At 40.0% G+C, this 14,555-nt stretch overlaps 1 protein-coding gene across 3 annotated transcripts in view; it reads right to left on the reverse strand.

The window, feature by feature from the left end:
• Window positions 1–14,555, reverse strand: part of AFF1 (ALF transcription elongation factor 1) — a 349,069-nt gene that overhangs the window by 19,161 nt on the left and 315,353 nt on the right. For all 3 annotated transcript variants that reach the window (XM_053703375.1, XM_053703376.1, XM_053703378.1), the window contains 2 exons: window positions 11,932–12,068; window positions 91–162 (listed from right to left, as the gene is read on the reverse strand). In XM_053703375.1, coding sequence (XP_053559350.1) covers window positions 91–162; window positions 11,932–12,068 — 209 coding nt within the window. The remainder of the gene's footprint in view (window positions 1–90; window positions 163–11,931; window positions 12,069–14,555) is intronic.

Genomic DNA, 14,555 nt, shown 5'->3' on the forward strand with positions numbered 1-14,555 from the left:
GTACATTACTACACTTACATTGGCAAACATAAGCAAATTTGACGTTGGGTAAAAAAATTCAGAACACTACACGTTCTGAAAAATACTCACCATAAAACAGCTAAAGCTTTTTCATTTGTAGGAGCAGAGGAGTCTGTAAAGTTCTTCAACTTCATTATAAATCTGGATAGTGACAAAACAAGAATACAGGATTTTAAACATATATATTAGAGAAAAACTAAAATTTATTTTTACCTGATAAATATCTTCCTTTCTTGACATGGTGAGTCAACGGATCATCAATTACTGTTGGGAATATCACTCCTGGCCAGCAGGAGGTGGCAAAGAGCATCACAGCAAAGCTGTTAAGTATCACTTCCCTTCCCACAAACCCCAGTCATTCGACAGAAGGAAAAGGAGAGAAAGGAAATAACACAAGGTGCAGAGGTGCCGGAGGATTATATAACAAAAAACTGTCTGTAAAAACAGGGAGGGCCGTGGACTCACCGTGTCAAGAAATACATTTTTTTATCAGGTAAACAAAAATTTTGTTTTCTTTCTTAAGACACGGTGAGTCCACGGATCATCAATTACTGTTGGGAATCAATACCCAAGCTAGAGGACACAGATGATAAGGGAGGGCAAGACAGGAATACCTAGACAGAAGGCACCACTGCTTGAAGAACCTTTCTCCCAAAGGAAGCCTCAGCCAAGGTAAAAGTATCAAATTTATAACATTTTGAAAAAGTATGTAGAGAGGACCAAGTTGCAGCCTTGCAAATCTGTTCCACAGAAGCTTTATTTTTGAACGCCCAGGAAGAGGAAACAGCCCTCGTGGAATGAGATGTGATTCTCTCAGGAGGATGCTGTCCAGCAGTCTCATAAGCCAAACAAATTAAACTCTTCAGCCAAAGAGAAAGTAGTAGCCGTAGCTTTCTGACCCTTTCGTTTCCCAGAGAAACAAACAAAGTAAGAGACTGGCGAAATTCCTTAGTCGCCTGCAAGTAGAATTTCAGTGCGTGCACAATATCTAGGTTGGGTAGCAAGCGCTCCTTATGAGAAGAAGGATTAGGACACAGCAGGAACAATGGTTTCCTGATTAATATTCCTTTCCGCAACAACTTTAGGAAGAAAACCTAACTCAGTACGAAGAACCACCTTATCAGCATGAAAGATAAGGTAAGGGGAATCACAACGCAATGCCGAGACTCTCCGAGAAGATATAGCAACAAGAAACAAAACCTTCCAAAACAACCTCAAACGGAGCCTGCTGTAAAACTTGAAAAACAAGGTTAAAACTCCATGGAGGAGTAGCAGATTTAAACACAGGCCTGATTTTGACCAAGGCCTGACAGAAAGCTTGTATGTCTGGTACGTCCACCAGACGCTTATGCAACAAAATAGACAATGCAGAGATCTGACCCTTCAGGGTACTCGCTGACAAACCCTTCTCCAGACCTTCCTGGAGAAAGGACAAAATCCTAGGAACCCTGATACTACACCAAGAGTAACCTCTGGATTCACACCAATACAGATATTTACACCATATATTATGGTAAATCCTTCTTGTCACAGGCTTGCGAGCCTGGATCAAAGTCTCAATGACCGACTCGGAAAACCCACACTTAGCTAAAATTAAGCGTTCAATCTCCAAGCAGTTTTAGAGAAACGAGATTGGGATGAAGGAAGGGACCCTGAAGTAGAAGGTCCTTCCTCAGAGGTAGTCTCCAAGGTGGAAGAGATGACACTTCCATTAGGACAGCATACCAAATCCTGCAAGGCCACGCTTGTGCAATAAGAATCAACGACGCCCTCTCCTGCATGATCAGAGCAATGACTCTTGGCAGGAGAGCGAACGGAGGAAACGGGTATGCTAGACTGAAATTCCAAGGGACAGCCAGGGCATCTATCAGAACGGCCTGTGGATCTCTCGACTTCGAACCATACCTCAGGAGCTTTGCATTCTGCCGAAATGCCACGAGATCCAGCTCCGGCCTCCCCCACTTGAGGGTCAAGCTGGCAAACACCTCCGGATGGAGTTCCCACTCAATGGGATGAAAAGTCTGTCTGCTCCAATTGTCCACCCCTGGAATGTGGATCACAGATAAGACAGCAGTTGTGGGTCTCCGCCCACTGAATAATTCAAGCCACCTCTGTCATGGCCAAGGAACTCCGAGTTCCTTCCTGGTGGTCAATGTAAGCCACCGATATTATGTTGTCTGAATGAAACCTGATAAACCGAGCTAAAGCCAACTGAGGCCAGGCCAGCAGAGAATTGAAGATTGTTCTCAGCTCTAGGATATTTATGGGAAGATCTGACTCTTCCCGAGTCCATAGACCCTGAGCCTTCAAAGAGTCCAAGACTGCTCTCCAGCCCAGCAGCATGGCATCCGTGGTCACAATCACCCAGGAAGGTCGATGGAAGCAAGGTCCCTGGGAGAGGTGTTCCTGGGACAACCACCACGGAAGAGTCTCTTGTCGCCTGATCCAGGTCTATTCGTTGAGACAGATCCGCATAGTCCGCGTTCCATTGTCTTAGCATGCATAACTGCAGCGCTCTGAGATGGAACCTAGCGAACAAGATAATGTACATGGAAGCAACCATCAGACCAATTACCTCCATACATTGAGCCACTGATGGCCGAGGAGAGAACTGAAGGGCAAGGCAAGAGTTGTAAATATTGGATTCTCTGACCTCTGTCAGAAATATCTTCATTAATATGGAATCTATTATGGTCCCTAAGAACACTACCCTTGTAGCTGGGACCAGAGAACTTTTTCCCAGATTCACCTTCCATCCGTGGGATCGAAGAAAAGACAACAAGATCTCCGTATGAGAGCTTGCTTGTTGAAAAGACGGTGCCTGAACCAGAATGTTGTCCAGATAGGGCGCCACCGCAATGCCCCGAGACCAGATCACTGCTAGTAGAGCCCCCAGAACCTTTGAGAAAATTCTGGGAGCTGTGGCAAGGCTAAATGGAAAAGCTACAAACTGAAAATGATTGTCCAGAAAGGCAAATCTCAGAAATTTGTGATGATCCCTGTGAATGGGAACATGAAGATATGCATCGTTTAGGTATATGGTCGTCATGAACTGACCCTCTTGAACCAAGGGAAGAATGGAACGTATAGTTTCCATATTGAAGGATGGTACTCTGAGGAACTTGTTTAGACATTTCAGGTCTAGAATAGGTCTGAAAGTTCCCTCTTTTTTGGGAACCACAAACAGATTGGAGTAGAATCCCAGACCCTGTTCTTGAATTGGAACTGGAACTATCACTCCCAGTGCGGAAAGATCCTGAATACATTTCAAGAACACCTCTCTTTTTATCTGGTCTACAGATAATCTTGAGAGGAGGAACCTGCCCCTGGAAGGAAAAGTATTGAATTCTTACTTGCGACCCCGGGATACAATGTCCAGCGCCAAGGGATCCGGGACATACCGTATCCAAGCTTAAGCGAATTGAAAGTCTGCCACCTACTGGATCCGACCCCGGAATGGGGGCCAACCCTTCATGCTGACTTGGAATCAGCTGGGGGTTTCTTAGATTGTTTCCCCTTGTTCCAAGTCTGATTGGGCTATCAAGACGTCCTGTCTATTCCTCTTATTTTGGAGGTAGAAAAGATCCATATCTGAAATTATTTCAGCCAAGGTCCAAACAAGGTCTTACCATTGTAAGGGATCGCCAAAAGCTTGGACTTAGATGAAACATTCGCAGACCAGGATTTCAACCATAAGACTCTGCGAGCTAGTACAGCAAAACCAAACATTTTGTTACCAACTTAATGATTTGAAAGGAAGTATCAGTGATAAAGGAATTGGTCAACTTAAGAGCCTTAATCCTGTCCTGGATCTCCTCTAGAAGGATATCTGTCTAAATGGAATCAGAAAACGCATCAAACCAGTAGGCTGCCGCACTGGTGACAGTGGCAATACACACTACAGGCTGCCGTTGGAGATCCTGGTGAACATACATCTTTTTTAGCAAGGCCGCCAACTTCTTATCCATTGGATCCTTAAAAGAACAGCTATCCTCTATGGTAATAGTGGTTCTCTTGGCCAAAGTGGAGATCGCTCCTTCCACTTTAGGAACCGTCTGCCATGACTCCTTAATAGAGTCAGCTATCGGAAATATTTTCTTGAAAATTGGAGATGGAGAAAAAGGAATTCCATGTCTCTCCCACTCCCATGCAATAATCTCTGTAGCACGGTCTGGTACAGGGAATACCTCCACCGTGGAGGGAACATCAAAGTATTTGTTTAGTTTACTAGATTTCTTAGGGTTGACTACGACTGTAGTATTGGAGTCGTCCAAGGTAGCCAAATCCTCCTTAAGTAACATATGGAGGTGTTCCAGCTTAAACCTGAAGGATACAACTTCAGCATCAGAAGAAATTATACTGTCAGAGTCTGAGATTTCACCCTCAGATGCTACCGAAGTGTCCTCCTCAGATTTTTGAGAAAGAGCACCCTGGTTAGCCACAACTGGATCAGAAACCTTACTAACAACTGACTCTTTAAATTTCCTCTTGCATTTTCCCTATAGCATGGGAAAAGGAGACAATGCCTCAGATAATGCAGAAGATACCAGGGCAGCAATGTCTTGCAAAGAAACTCCTACCGGCGCGTCAGAGGAACCGCAGGGCACTGCATGTGGAGACGATGATGATTGGGATGCTTGAGGAGAAAGCTGCAGCATATCCGATACAGAAGACCCCTGAACAGCATCAGCCTTAGACAATGATGGCACAGGATCAAAAAGTCTATCCCTGTAGCACAAAGTTCTTTCAATGAACGAAGAACAAAAAGGTACTGGAGGTTCCACCTAGGAGTTAAAACATAGCCTACATGCAACATCTAGCAAAGCCTCTTGGCCCATAATACCAAACAAGAAGACCAATAAAGGCAAAAAAAGAAAAACCTTTTTTTTTCTTTTTAGTCTAAGAACTAGAAAGAAAAAAAAAACATTACTGCCCCTTTAAGTTATTTTAGTCAAAAAATGAAACAGAGCTATATAATCCTTTCTTCAATCCCCAGGCAACCATCTACACCTCAGCTATGTTGCTGAGGTGCCTACCTGTCCAGCTGACTGATTCACAATATTGAAAAAACGTTCCGGTCTCACTCCGGAATCCTGATAGACAAAGTCGGCTGAACGATTTCATTCCGTTGCAACCAAAGAAATGAACAGCATCACCAATCCGGAACTTACAGGAAGTGAGTCCAGAAAGCATGCCTTACACAATCTGCCGCCTCAGTAAGGGAACCGCTCCTCCTAGTAATCAGGGGCCGTCCCGGCAGCCATTAAGACTGACACAAAAAAAGTCTTACTTAGAAGAACGCATGGCTGACTAAAACAAATTAACAGCGTCAGCACTCTCATACACTGTCCTTGACCGGGTCTACAGAGCTAAGGACACTGACTGAGCCACCAATAAACATAAGTTATCCCTCATCGTCCACAGTGCCTGCTCTTCTGCCTTAATAATTAACCCTTAATGGGGTTAATTAATTAAAAGGTCCCCATGCAGCCTCAGAGTGCTGAAGTGCCAGTATTTTTCCTTTTAAAATAAAAAAAACTTATTCAGTCTTTCTGAATAGGGCACCAAAACTTGAGAAACACAGTGAGGATTGTACCTCCCAAGTTCCCAATTGCTTAAAAGCCACCACTGCCCTACTGAAGAGACTGACGTGGAGTACGGCTAGACCCAAGGAAAGATCAGAGCAAATTTACTCTGCTTTAAAATAATAAAAACTTGAAGTAAACTGCTTTTCAGACACCGAAAACTGCACTTCCTCCTTGCACCGCAGGCAAAGAGAATGACTGGGGTTTGTGGGAAGGGAAGTGACACTGAACAGAAAAGTGGGAGGAGGTAACAAGAGCGCTGAGGAAGCTATTACAAACTAATGGAGATAAGATTATGTGTAAGAAGCTGCAGCAAATATCAGCATCTTGAGTGCACACACTATGCCAATTGTTCAATCAACTACTCAAAGCAAGGGTATAAAAATAAAAAGCCCAACCTCATTGACAGGTGTCTGCTTGAAAAAGGCTGCTGTGTCAGCCGAAACACGTTGCAATACACCTGTCAAGGACCGTTACTTGAAATATACAGTTCTACCAGTGCTATTTTTAAGCACTTCAGCTTGCCATAGAATCCTCATCACATGAGCGCAGTAAGACTGCAATCATCAGCTCACTCTGCAAACACCCCTCTGGGTTCCATCACGGTAATTAAACCTTTACAAATCCCAGCAGGAAACCAACATCGGATAACTTTGTTTAAAAGTTTAAAGTTTCTTCAGGCACTTGGAGTAAAATCTGTGCCACATCTTTACAACGCACGGAGCTAAGCATTGGGTTTGATAAAAACCAGCTGCAAGTATTATACATACTAAAAACACTAACTGCAAGTTTAATACTAACAGTGTCATGCAATCCACTCCTTTCAGGCTGTTATATTATACAATTTACAGCTGTAAGGTTCATTGTTTTACTGAAATTGGTTACACTTGTACTAAGATAACAGAAGGATATTCTTACAAAGTGTACTGGTATATGCTATGTAACTATCATCCGTTTTGCCTAATATAAAACAAAAGCAGTATAAGTTTTGAAAAGAAATGTTCTTTATCATTGTATTTTAGCCTCATTCAACTTTATTTGGTTGGCCAACCTATATTTATATTGTTTTAAAAAAGAATCCTATTAATTTATATGCAATTTATTTTCATAGTTTTATGTTGCCAAAATAAATTAAATTTTATTTTTCTTACAAATATTTGACTACACTCCTTTGTCTCATATTGGCATTGATAGATCCCACCTACCACTCTTTTACATTATCCAAAAGTGGATGTGTATAGTTCTATTTACACAGTGCAATTTATATTAGGTCCATTTATTACTAGACCCATTTATTTATATAAATAGTTTTTTTCACTTTACACTGTTTTTCTTTTTCATCCATATAATATTTTTATATCTTCTTCCATATATAGTGAGAAATCAAAAAATATATTATTGTTCTAGCACATTATTGTTCTTAACATATTTTAGCTTTTTAATATAGCACAGAGCTTCTTACACATAATCTTATCTCCATTAGTTTGTAATAGCTTTCTCAGCGCTCTTGTTACCTCCTCCCCCTTTTCTATTACCCATACTGTTCCTGAGGGGAACAGCTTTGGCTGCAAGAGCATACAAACATACAGCGCAGGAAATATTAACCTCCAATTCTACCAGGTGACACTGAACAGCTTTGCTGTGGTGCTCTTTGCCGCCTCCTGCTGGCCAGAAGTGATATTCCTAACAGTAATTGATGATCCGTGGACTCACCGTGTCTTAAGAAAGAAAAGCAAACAAACATTAAGTTCAGCAGTCAAGCATCAACAGCTAGCAGAGGTTTTCCTGATATCACAGTAGAAACACATGAAGCAAGGGTTAATAAACTACTGACATGTTAAAGGCATAAACATTGTTTTACAATTGTTATGTAGAAAGTAGAATGTTGTTGTATGTTTTTTCCCCCTAGTTGAGTTCTGATTCATTATTAAATGTGTATTTAATTCAAGCTGAACTTGGTGATTCATGGTTTTATTATATTTTATGATGCACTATGCTATCATTCTTGCTTCTGCAGTCTTTAAAAAGGGACAGTAAAGTCAAAATTAAATGTTTATTCAGACAGAGCATGCACTTTTAAACAACTTTCTCATTTACATCGATTATCAAATTTTTCTTATTCTCTTGGTATCCTTTATTAAGTAAACCTAGGTAGCGGATAGGAGCATAGCAATGTGCACCTGCCTATAGCATTCTATGGCAGCAGTGTTTGAAACAATGTTTATAAGCAATGTTATACATAGCTGCAAACACTGCTACCAGATGTTTAAATACACATGCACGCTCCTGAGCTCACCTAGGATTACTCTGCAACAAAGGATACTTTGAGAACTAAGCAAAATCGAGAATAAAAGTAGAAGTAAATTATAAAGTGATTAAAATGTCATGCTATATCCAATCCATAAAAGTTACATTCTGTGTTTACTGTCCCTTCAACGAAAGCGGACACCTAACAAAGTAAGTCTTGAATAAAAGTATAGGCTACTTTTACTTGGTTAAGAAACCTCGTTGTTACAGTTAATGTGTTTAAAATCTTTCATATAAAGGATGCTGCACATGATACACATCCGTTGTCCCCTTCACTCCTCCAATGAGAATTCCTGCTCAGACATTAAAGGGACAGCCAAGTCCAAAAAAAACCCCCATGATTTAAATAGGGCATGTCATTTTAAACAACTTTCCAATTTACTTTTATCACCAATTTTGCTTTGTTTTCTTGGTATTCTTAGTTGAAAGCTAATTCTAGGAGGTTCATATGTTAATTTCTTAGACCTTGAAGACTGCCTCTAATCTGAATGCATTTTGACCACTAGAGGGCATTAGTTCATGTGTTTCATATAGATAACATTTAGCTCATGCACGTGAAGTTACCCTGGAGTGAGCACTGACTGGCTAAAATGCAAGTCTGTCAAAAGAACTGAAATAAGTGGGCAATTTGAAGAAGCATAGATACAAGGTAAACACAGAGGTAAAACATGTATTTCTATAACAGTGTTGGTTATGCAAAACTGGGGAGTGGATAATAAAGGGATTATCTTTCTTTTTAAAGAACAATAATTCTGGTGTTGACTGTCCCTTTAACAACTCCATAGGACTTCAAAAAATGTCTGAGTGTTACAAGGCAAGAGTGCTTAGTATAGCAAAAAATAACTGCACATTATAAATTTGTTTAATTTATTTTTACAGAAGGGTGCTGCTTCACATAAACCTTGTGTAAATGTGTCCAAAGTTAAACTGAGTCTATGATCAGCATTTGCAAACTGCAGAAAATATGAATGATAACACAAAAACTTTTCTTTCACTCATGGTTAGTGTTTGGCTGAAGCCATTTATTATCAATCAACTGTGTTTACTCTTTTTAAATCATAATGACAACAGAAACTACCCAAATGACCCTGATCAAAAGTTTAAATACCCTGATGATTTTGGCCTGATAACATGTACACAAGTTGACACAAAGGGGTTTGAATGGCTATTAAAGGTAACCATCCTCACCTGTGATCTGTTTGCTTGTAATTAGTGTGTGTGTATATAAAAGGTCAATGAGTTTCTGGACTCCTGACAGACCCTTGCATCTTTCATCCAGTGCTGCACTGACGTTTCTGGATTCTGAGTCATGGGGAAAGAAAAAGAATCGTCAAAGAATCTGTGGGAAAAAGGTAGTTGAACTGTATAAAACAGGAAAGGGATAAAAAGATATCAAAGGAATTGAGAATGCAAATCAGCAGTGCTCAAACTCTAATCAAGAAGTGGAAAATGAGGCGTTCTCTTTGGTTACATACTGCATTCATCTTGCCATCAATTCTGACCAAATTTCCTGTGCCTTTGTAGCTCACACATCACCAAAACATCAGCGATCCACCTCTGTGTTTCACAGTAGGAATGGTGTACCTTTCATCATAGGCCTTGTTGACTCCTCTTCAAATGTAGCGTTTATAGTTGTGGCCAAAAAGCTCAATTTTGGTCTCATCACTGCAAATGACTTTGTGCCAGAAGGTATGAGGCTTGTCTCTGTGCTGTTTGGCGTATTGTAAGAGGGATACTTTGTGGCATTTGTGTAGTAATGGCTTTCTTCTGGCGACTCGACCATGCAGCCCATCTTTCTTCAAGTGCCTCCTTATTGTGCATCTTGAAACAGCCACACCACATGTCCTGTATTTCCCCTGAAGTCATTTGTGGGTTTGTCTTTGCATCCCGAACAATTTTCCTGGCAGTTGTGGCTGAAATTTTAGTTGATCTACCTGACCGTGGTTTGGTTTCAACAGAACCCCTCATTTTCCACTACTTTTAGAGTTTGAACACTGCTGATTTGCATTCTCAATTCCTTGGATATCTTTTTATATCCCTTTCCTGTTTTATACAGTTCAACTACCTTTTCCCGCAGATCCTTTGACAATTCTTTTGCTTTCCCCATGACTCAGAATCCAGAAACGTCAGTGCAGCACTGGATGAAAGATGCAAGGGTCTGTCAGGAGTCCAGAAACTCATTGACCTTTTATACACACACACTAAATTACAAGAAAACAGATCACAGGTGAGGAAGGTTAACTTTAATAGCCATTCAAACCCCTTTGTATCAATTTGCATACAAAGAGAGAAGCGCTCTACCAGGAACGAACAACAGCTCAGTGGCTTGTTCTATAGCGATTTACCACCCGGAGGCAGCCTCTTTTAGACCAGTGTGCTTTTCACAGAAGAAAACTTTCCTGAAGTATATCAGTCTGATCCCGCCAAGTAAGGTCAGTCCAGCCCCGAAATACCAGGCAATTCTCCTCTGAACAAGGAACATGACAACCCCAGACGATCGTTTCGGCCTCCTATGGGCCTCGTCAGTGAGGTGCAGCCACATTCCTCTAAGCACACTGGGCAAGGAGTCCACGTCTGGTTTCCCCCATCACCCATAGGGAGACTTCCCCAGGGTCATAATAATTTGCATACAAAGAGAGAAGCGCTCTACCAGGAACGAACAACAGCTCAGTGGCTTGTTCTATAGCGATTTACCACCCGGAGGCAGCCTCTTTTAGACCAGTGTGCTTTTCACAGAAGAAAACTTTCCTGAAGTATATCAGTCTGATCCCGCCAAGTAAGGTCAGTCCAGCCCCGAAATACCAGGCAATTCTCCTCTGAACAAGGAACATGACAACCCCAGACGATCGTTTCGGCCTCCTATGGGCCTCGTCAGTGAGGTGCAGCCACATTCCTCTAAGCACACTGGGCAAGGAGTCCACGTCTGGTTTCCCCCATCACCCATAGGGAGACTTCCCCAGGGTCATAATAATTTGCATACAAAGAGAGAAGCGACTTTGTGCCAGAAGGTATGAGGCTTGTCTCTGTGCTGTTTGGCGTATTGTAAGAGGGATACTTTGTGGCATTTGTGTAGTAATGGCTTTCTTCTGGCGACTCGACCATGCAGCCCATCTTTCTTCAAGTGCCTCCTTATTGTGCATCTTGAAACAGCCACACCACATGTCCTGTATTTCCCCTGAAGTCATTTGTGGGTTTGTCTTTGCATCCCGAACAATTTTCCTGGCAGTTGTGGCTGAAATTTTAGTTGGTCTACCTGACCGTGGTTTGGTTTCAACAGAACCCCTCATTTTCCACTACTTTTAGAGTTTGAACACTGCTGATTTGCATTCTCAATTCTTTGGATATCTTTTTATATCCCTTTCCTGTTTTATACAGTTCAACTACCTTTTCCCGCAGATCCTTTGACAATTCTTTTGCTTTCCCCATGACTCAGAATCCAGAAACGTCAGTGCAGCACTGGATGAAAGATGCAAGGGTCTGTCAGGAGTCCAGAAACTCATTGACCTTTTATACACACACACTAAATTACAAGAAAACAGATCACAGGTGAGGAAGGTTAACTTTAATAGCCATTCAAACCCCTTTGTATCAATTTGTGTGCATGTTATCAGGCCAAAATCACCAGGGTATGTAAACTTTTGATCATGGTCATTTGGGTAGTTTCTGTTGTCATTATGATTTAAAAAGAGTAAACACAGTTGATTGATAATAAATGGCTTCAGCCAAACACTAACCATGAGTGAAAGAAAAGTTTTTGTGTTATCATTCATATTCTCTGAAAAATGACCAAGAAATCATAAATTCTGCCAGGGTATGTAAACTTATGAGCACAGCTGTATATCATGAGAGTGGGGTAGGCAAGTTTGTGTGATCCCCTTAATCAGCTGTCTATCAGGTAAAACTACAAAACAAACTAATGAAGAACAATATTACAGAAGCAAAGCAGAACATCTAAAAGGAAAAGGGATGCATCAAAGGTCTAAGGAGAAACAGTTCTAGTGATGTACACGACACTTACTTAATGAGATCAACAGTCTCTGCAAACATAGTATAAGCAGACTTTGGTGCTTGTACATCTGCTTCCATGGCAATACCGCATTCAATGAAAAACATGGCTGCATCCAAGTAGTTTAAAGCCTTCCCGATCTTGTCCGACTAGAGGTTAAAAAAAAAAAAAGTTTTATATACACACACATAATAATACGATTACACAAATGTTACATTAGTATCTTTCCCATTAAAAAAAAATATTAACATACAAGGAATAAATTAGTGAGAGTTTTCTTCAGATGAGCATGTTGGTACCTCTTCATTAATAATTGCAGAACAGATAAATGCATGTCTTTACAAGAAAGTAACTTGACAATTGGATTTGCATTGGCAGCCTCGAGTCTGCCTTTTAAGATTACCGTATTAACGGTTGGAGACTGAAACATAATATTATTTGTGGGATTTATGGTTAATCCCATTACTGTAATTATATGTACGATAAATGTATTTATCACTTATGGAAATAATTTAGAAACCCATTAAGGACATGTCACCCTAGGGAGACAGATTCTGCTAAGGAATTAATTGACACTGGAAAGGCCCAATGCCAAATCCATTTTGCTACTACCCTGTATAAAACTGAGGTTATGATGTGTTCAATGTGTCTATTATTTTATAGATATAAAGCCCTGGAAACAATTTGTAATGTCTTTAAAATAGTTGAAGTTGTCTTCATATTTACTCAATGACCCATATAACCTTTAAAAAAAAAAAAAAATTTAAAAGGGAAAGAAAAACGCTAAAAATGTATATCATGTATATGAAAGGGCACTATTTAAATAATTTAAAAATTGGTTTTGTCTGGAAAAAAAAATGTATTGAAAGTTTATTTTTATTTTGATGCTAATAGGAAGTGCAAGTCTCTGCCTTCAGGACTGATGGCTTACTGGCTGACAAGCAGAACTCACTCTGCTTTATTATTAGAGACGGTCAAACCACACAAGCACAAAAAACTATTAGACCCTAAAATGTCTCTCTTAAATGCATCAAAATATGACGTTCGTGCTCTTATCAGAATGAAAACAAACATTTTATTTGCAAGTGTTTATTTTAAATAAAAATAAAAAAACCTCACTGATGGCAAACCTAAAAAAAAAAAAAACACATTTCTGCTATGTGCTTGTTAGCAGAATTGCACGTTTGGTTGCGCTGAAGATATCATCAGCTGCAGATTGTTCCAGTAGTACGGCAGTTAAGCAAGCACAAAGAAATGTAAACAGTAGGAAAGGCAGACTACCAGGAAACATATGGCAAACAGCGGATATAGAAGTCAAACAATTTTAGAACAAAAATAGTTTAAAGGGACAGTCAAGTGCAAAAAAAACCTTTCATGATTCAAATAGGGCATGTAATTTTAAACAACTTTTCAGTTTACTTTTATCACTAATTTTGCTTTGTTATCTTGGAATTCTTAGTTGAAAGCTAAGCCTAGGAGGTTCATATGCAAATTTTTTTAGACCTTGAAGGCCGCCTCTAATCTAAATGCATTTTGACAGTTTTTCACCACTAGAGGGTGTTAGTTTATGCGTTTCATATAGATAACATTGAGCTCATGCACGTGAATTTACTGAGGAGTGAGCACTGATTGGCTAAAATGCAAGTCTGTGAAATGAACTGAAAATGGGGGCAGTCTGCAGAGGCTTAGTTACAAGGTAATTACAGAGGTAAAACGTCTATTTATATAACTGTGTTGGTTATGCAAAACTGGGGAATGGGTAATTAAGGGATTATCTATCTTTATAAAAATAAAATTCTGGTGTTGACTGTCCCTTTAATCACACTCATTCTTTGAATATTTCTTTTTAAATTATAAAGACAGCTATGGTAGGCGAATATTAAACGGACATTCTAAGGCAAAAGTCAAATATTCTGATTTCTTGAAGCATTTTATTTGTGCACCAATGTCCCTTGTTAAGCACGGATTTAACCCATACATAGCTTAACCCTTTCTCTGAACCTGCAACACATTGCCACTGCTGAGCGGGACACAGCTGGTGAGCCAATACACATGTAGCTACCAAACAGCATCCATGTCCTGCTTAACAGCTGCAATTTGCTGTGCAGGACTTTAGCTACGTGTTTAAAGGGATATTGAACTGCTGGGCACAACTAAATTATCACAAAAAAGGTTACTACTGAGGATTATATGTTTTTTTTCCTTAAAAAAGGGACATTAGAGTGAAAATGAAACTTTAATGGATTGGATAGAGTAATACAATTTAAACAACTTTCCAATTTCCTTATATTATGAATTTTGTCTATTTTCTTGGTATCCTTTGTTAAAAAGTAATCCTAGGTTTGCTCAGGAGCGTGCATGTGTCTTTAGCCTTCTGGCAGCAGTGTTTGTATAATATAGCTAAAAACAAGGTTGCAATGTTTTCAATGTTACAAACACTGCTCCCATAGAATTCTAAAGACACATGCACACTTCTGAGTTCCTCTCAGCCTTCCTAGGTTTAGCATTTAACAAACAATACAAATAGAACAAAGCAAATGGGATAATATAAGTAAACGGGAAAGCTGTTTAATACTCAATCCAAATCATAAACTTTAATTTTGACTTTACTGTCCTTTTAAACTGCTGTTCTCTTA

Source organism: Bombina bombina, chromosome 2, assembly GCF_027579735.1.
Source record: "Bombina bombina isolate aBomBom1 chromosome 2, aBomBom1.pri, whole genome shotgun sequence".
NCBI classification, from domain to species: domain Eukaryota; kingdom Metazoa; phylum Chordata; class Amphibia; order Anura; family Bombinatoridae; genus Bombina; species Bombina bombina.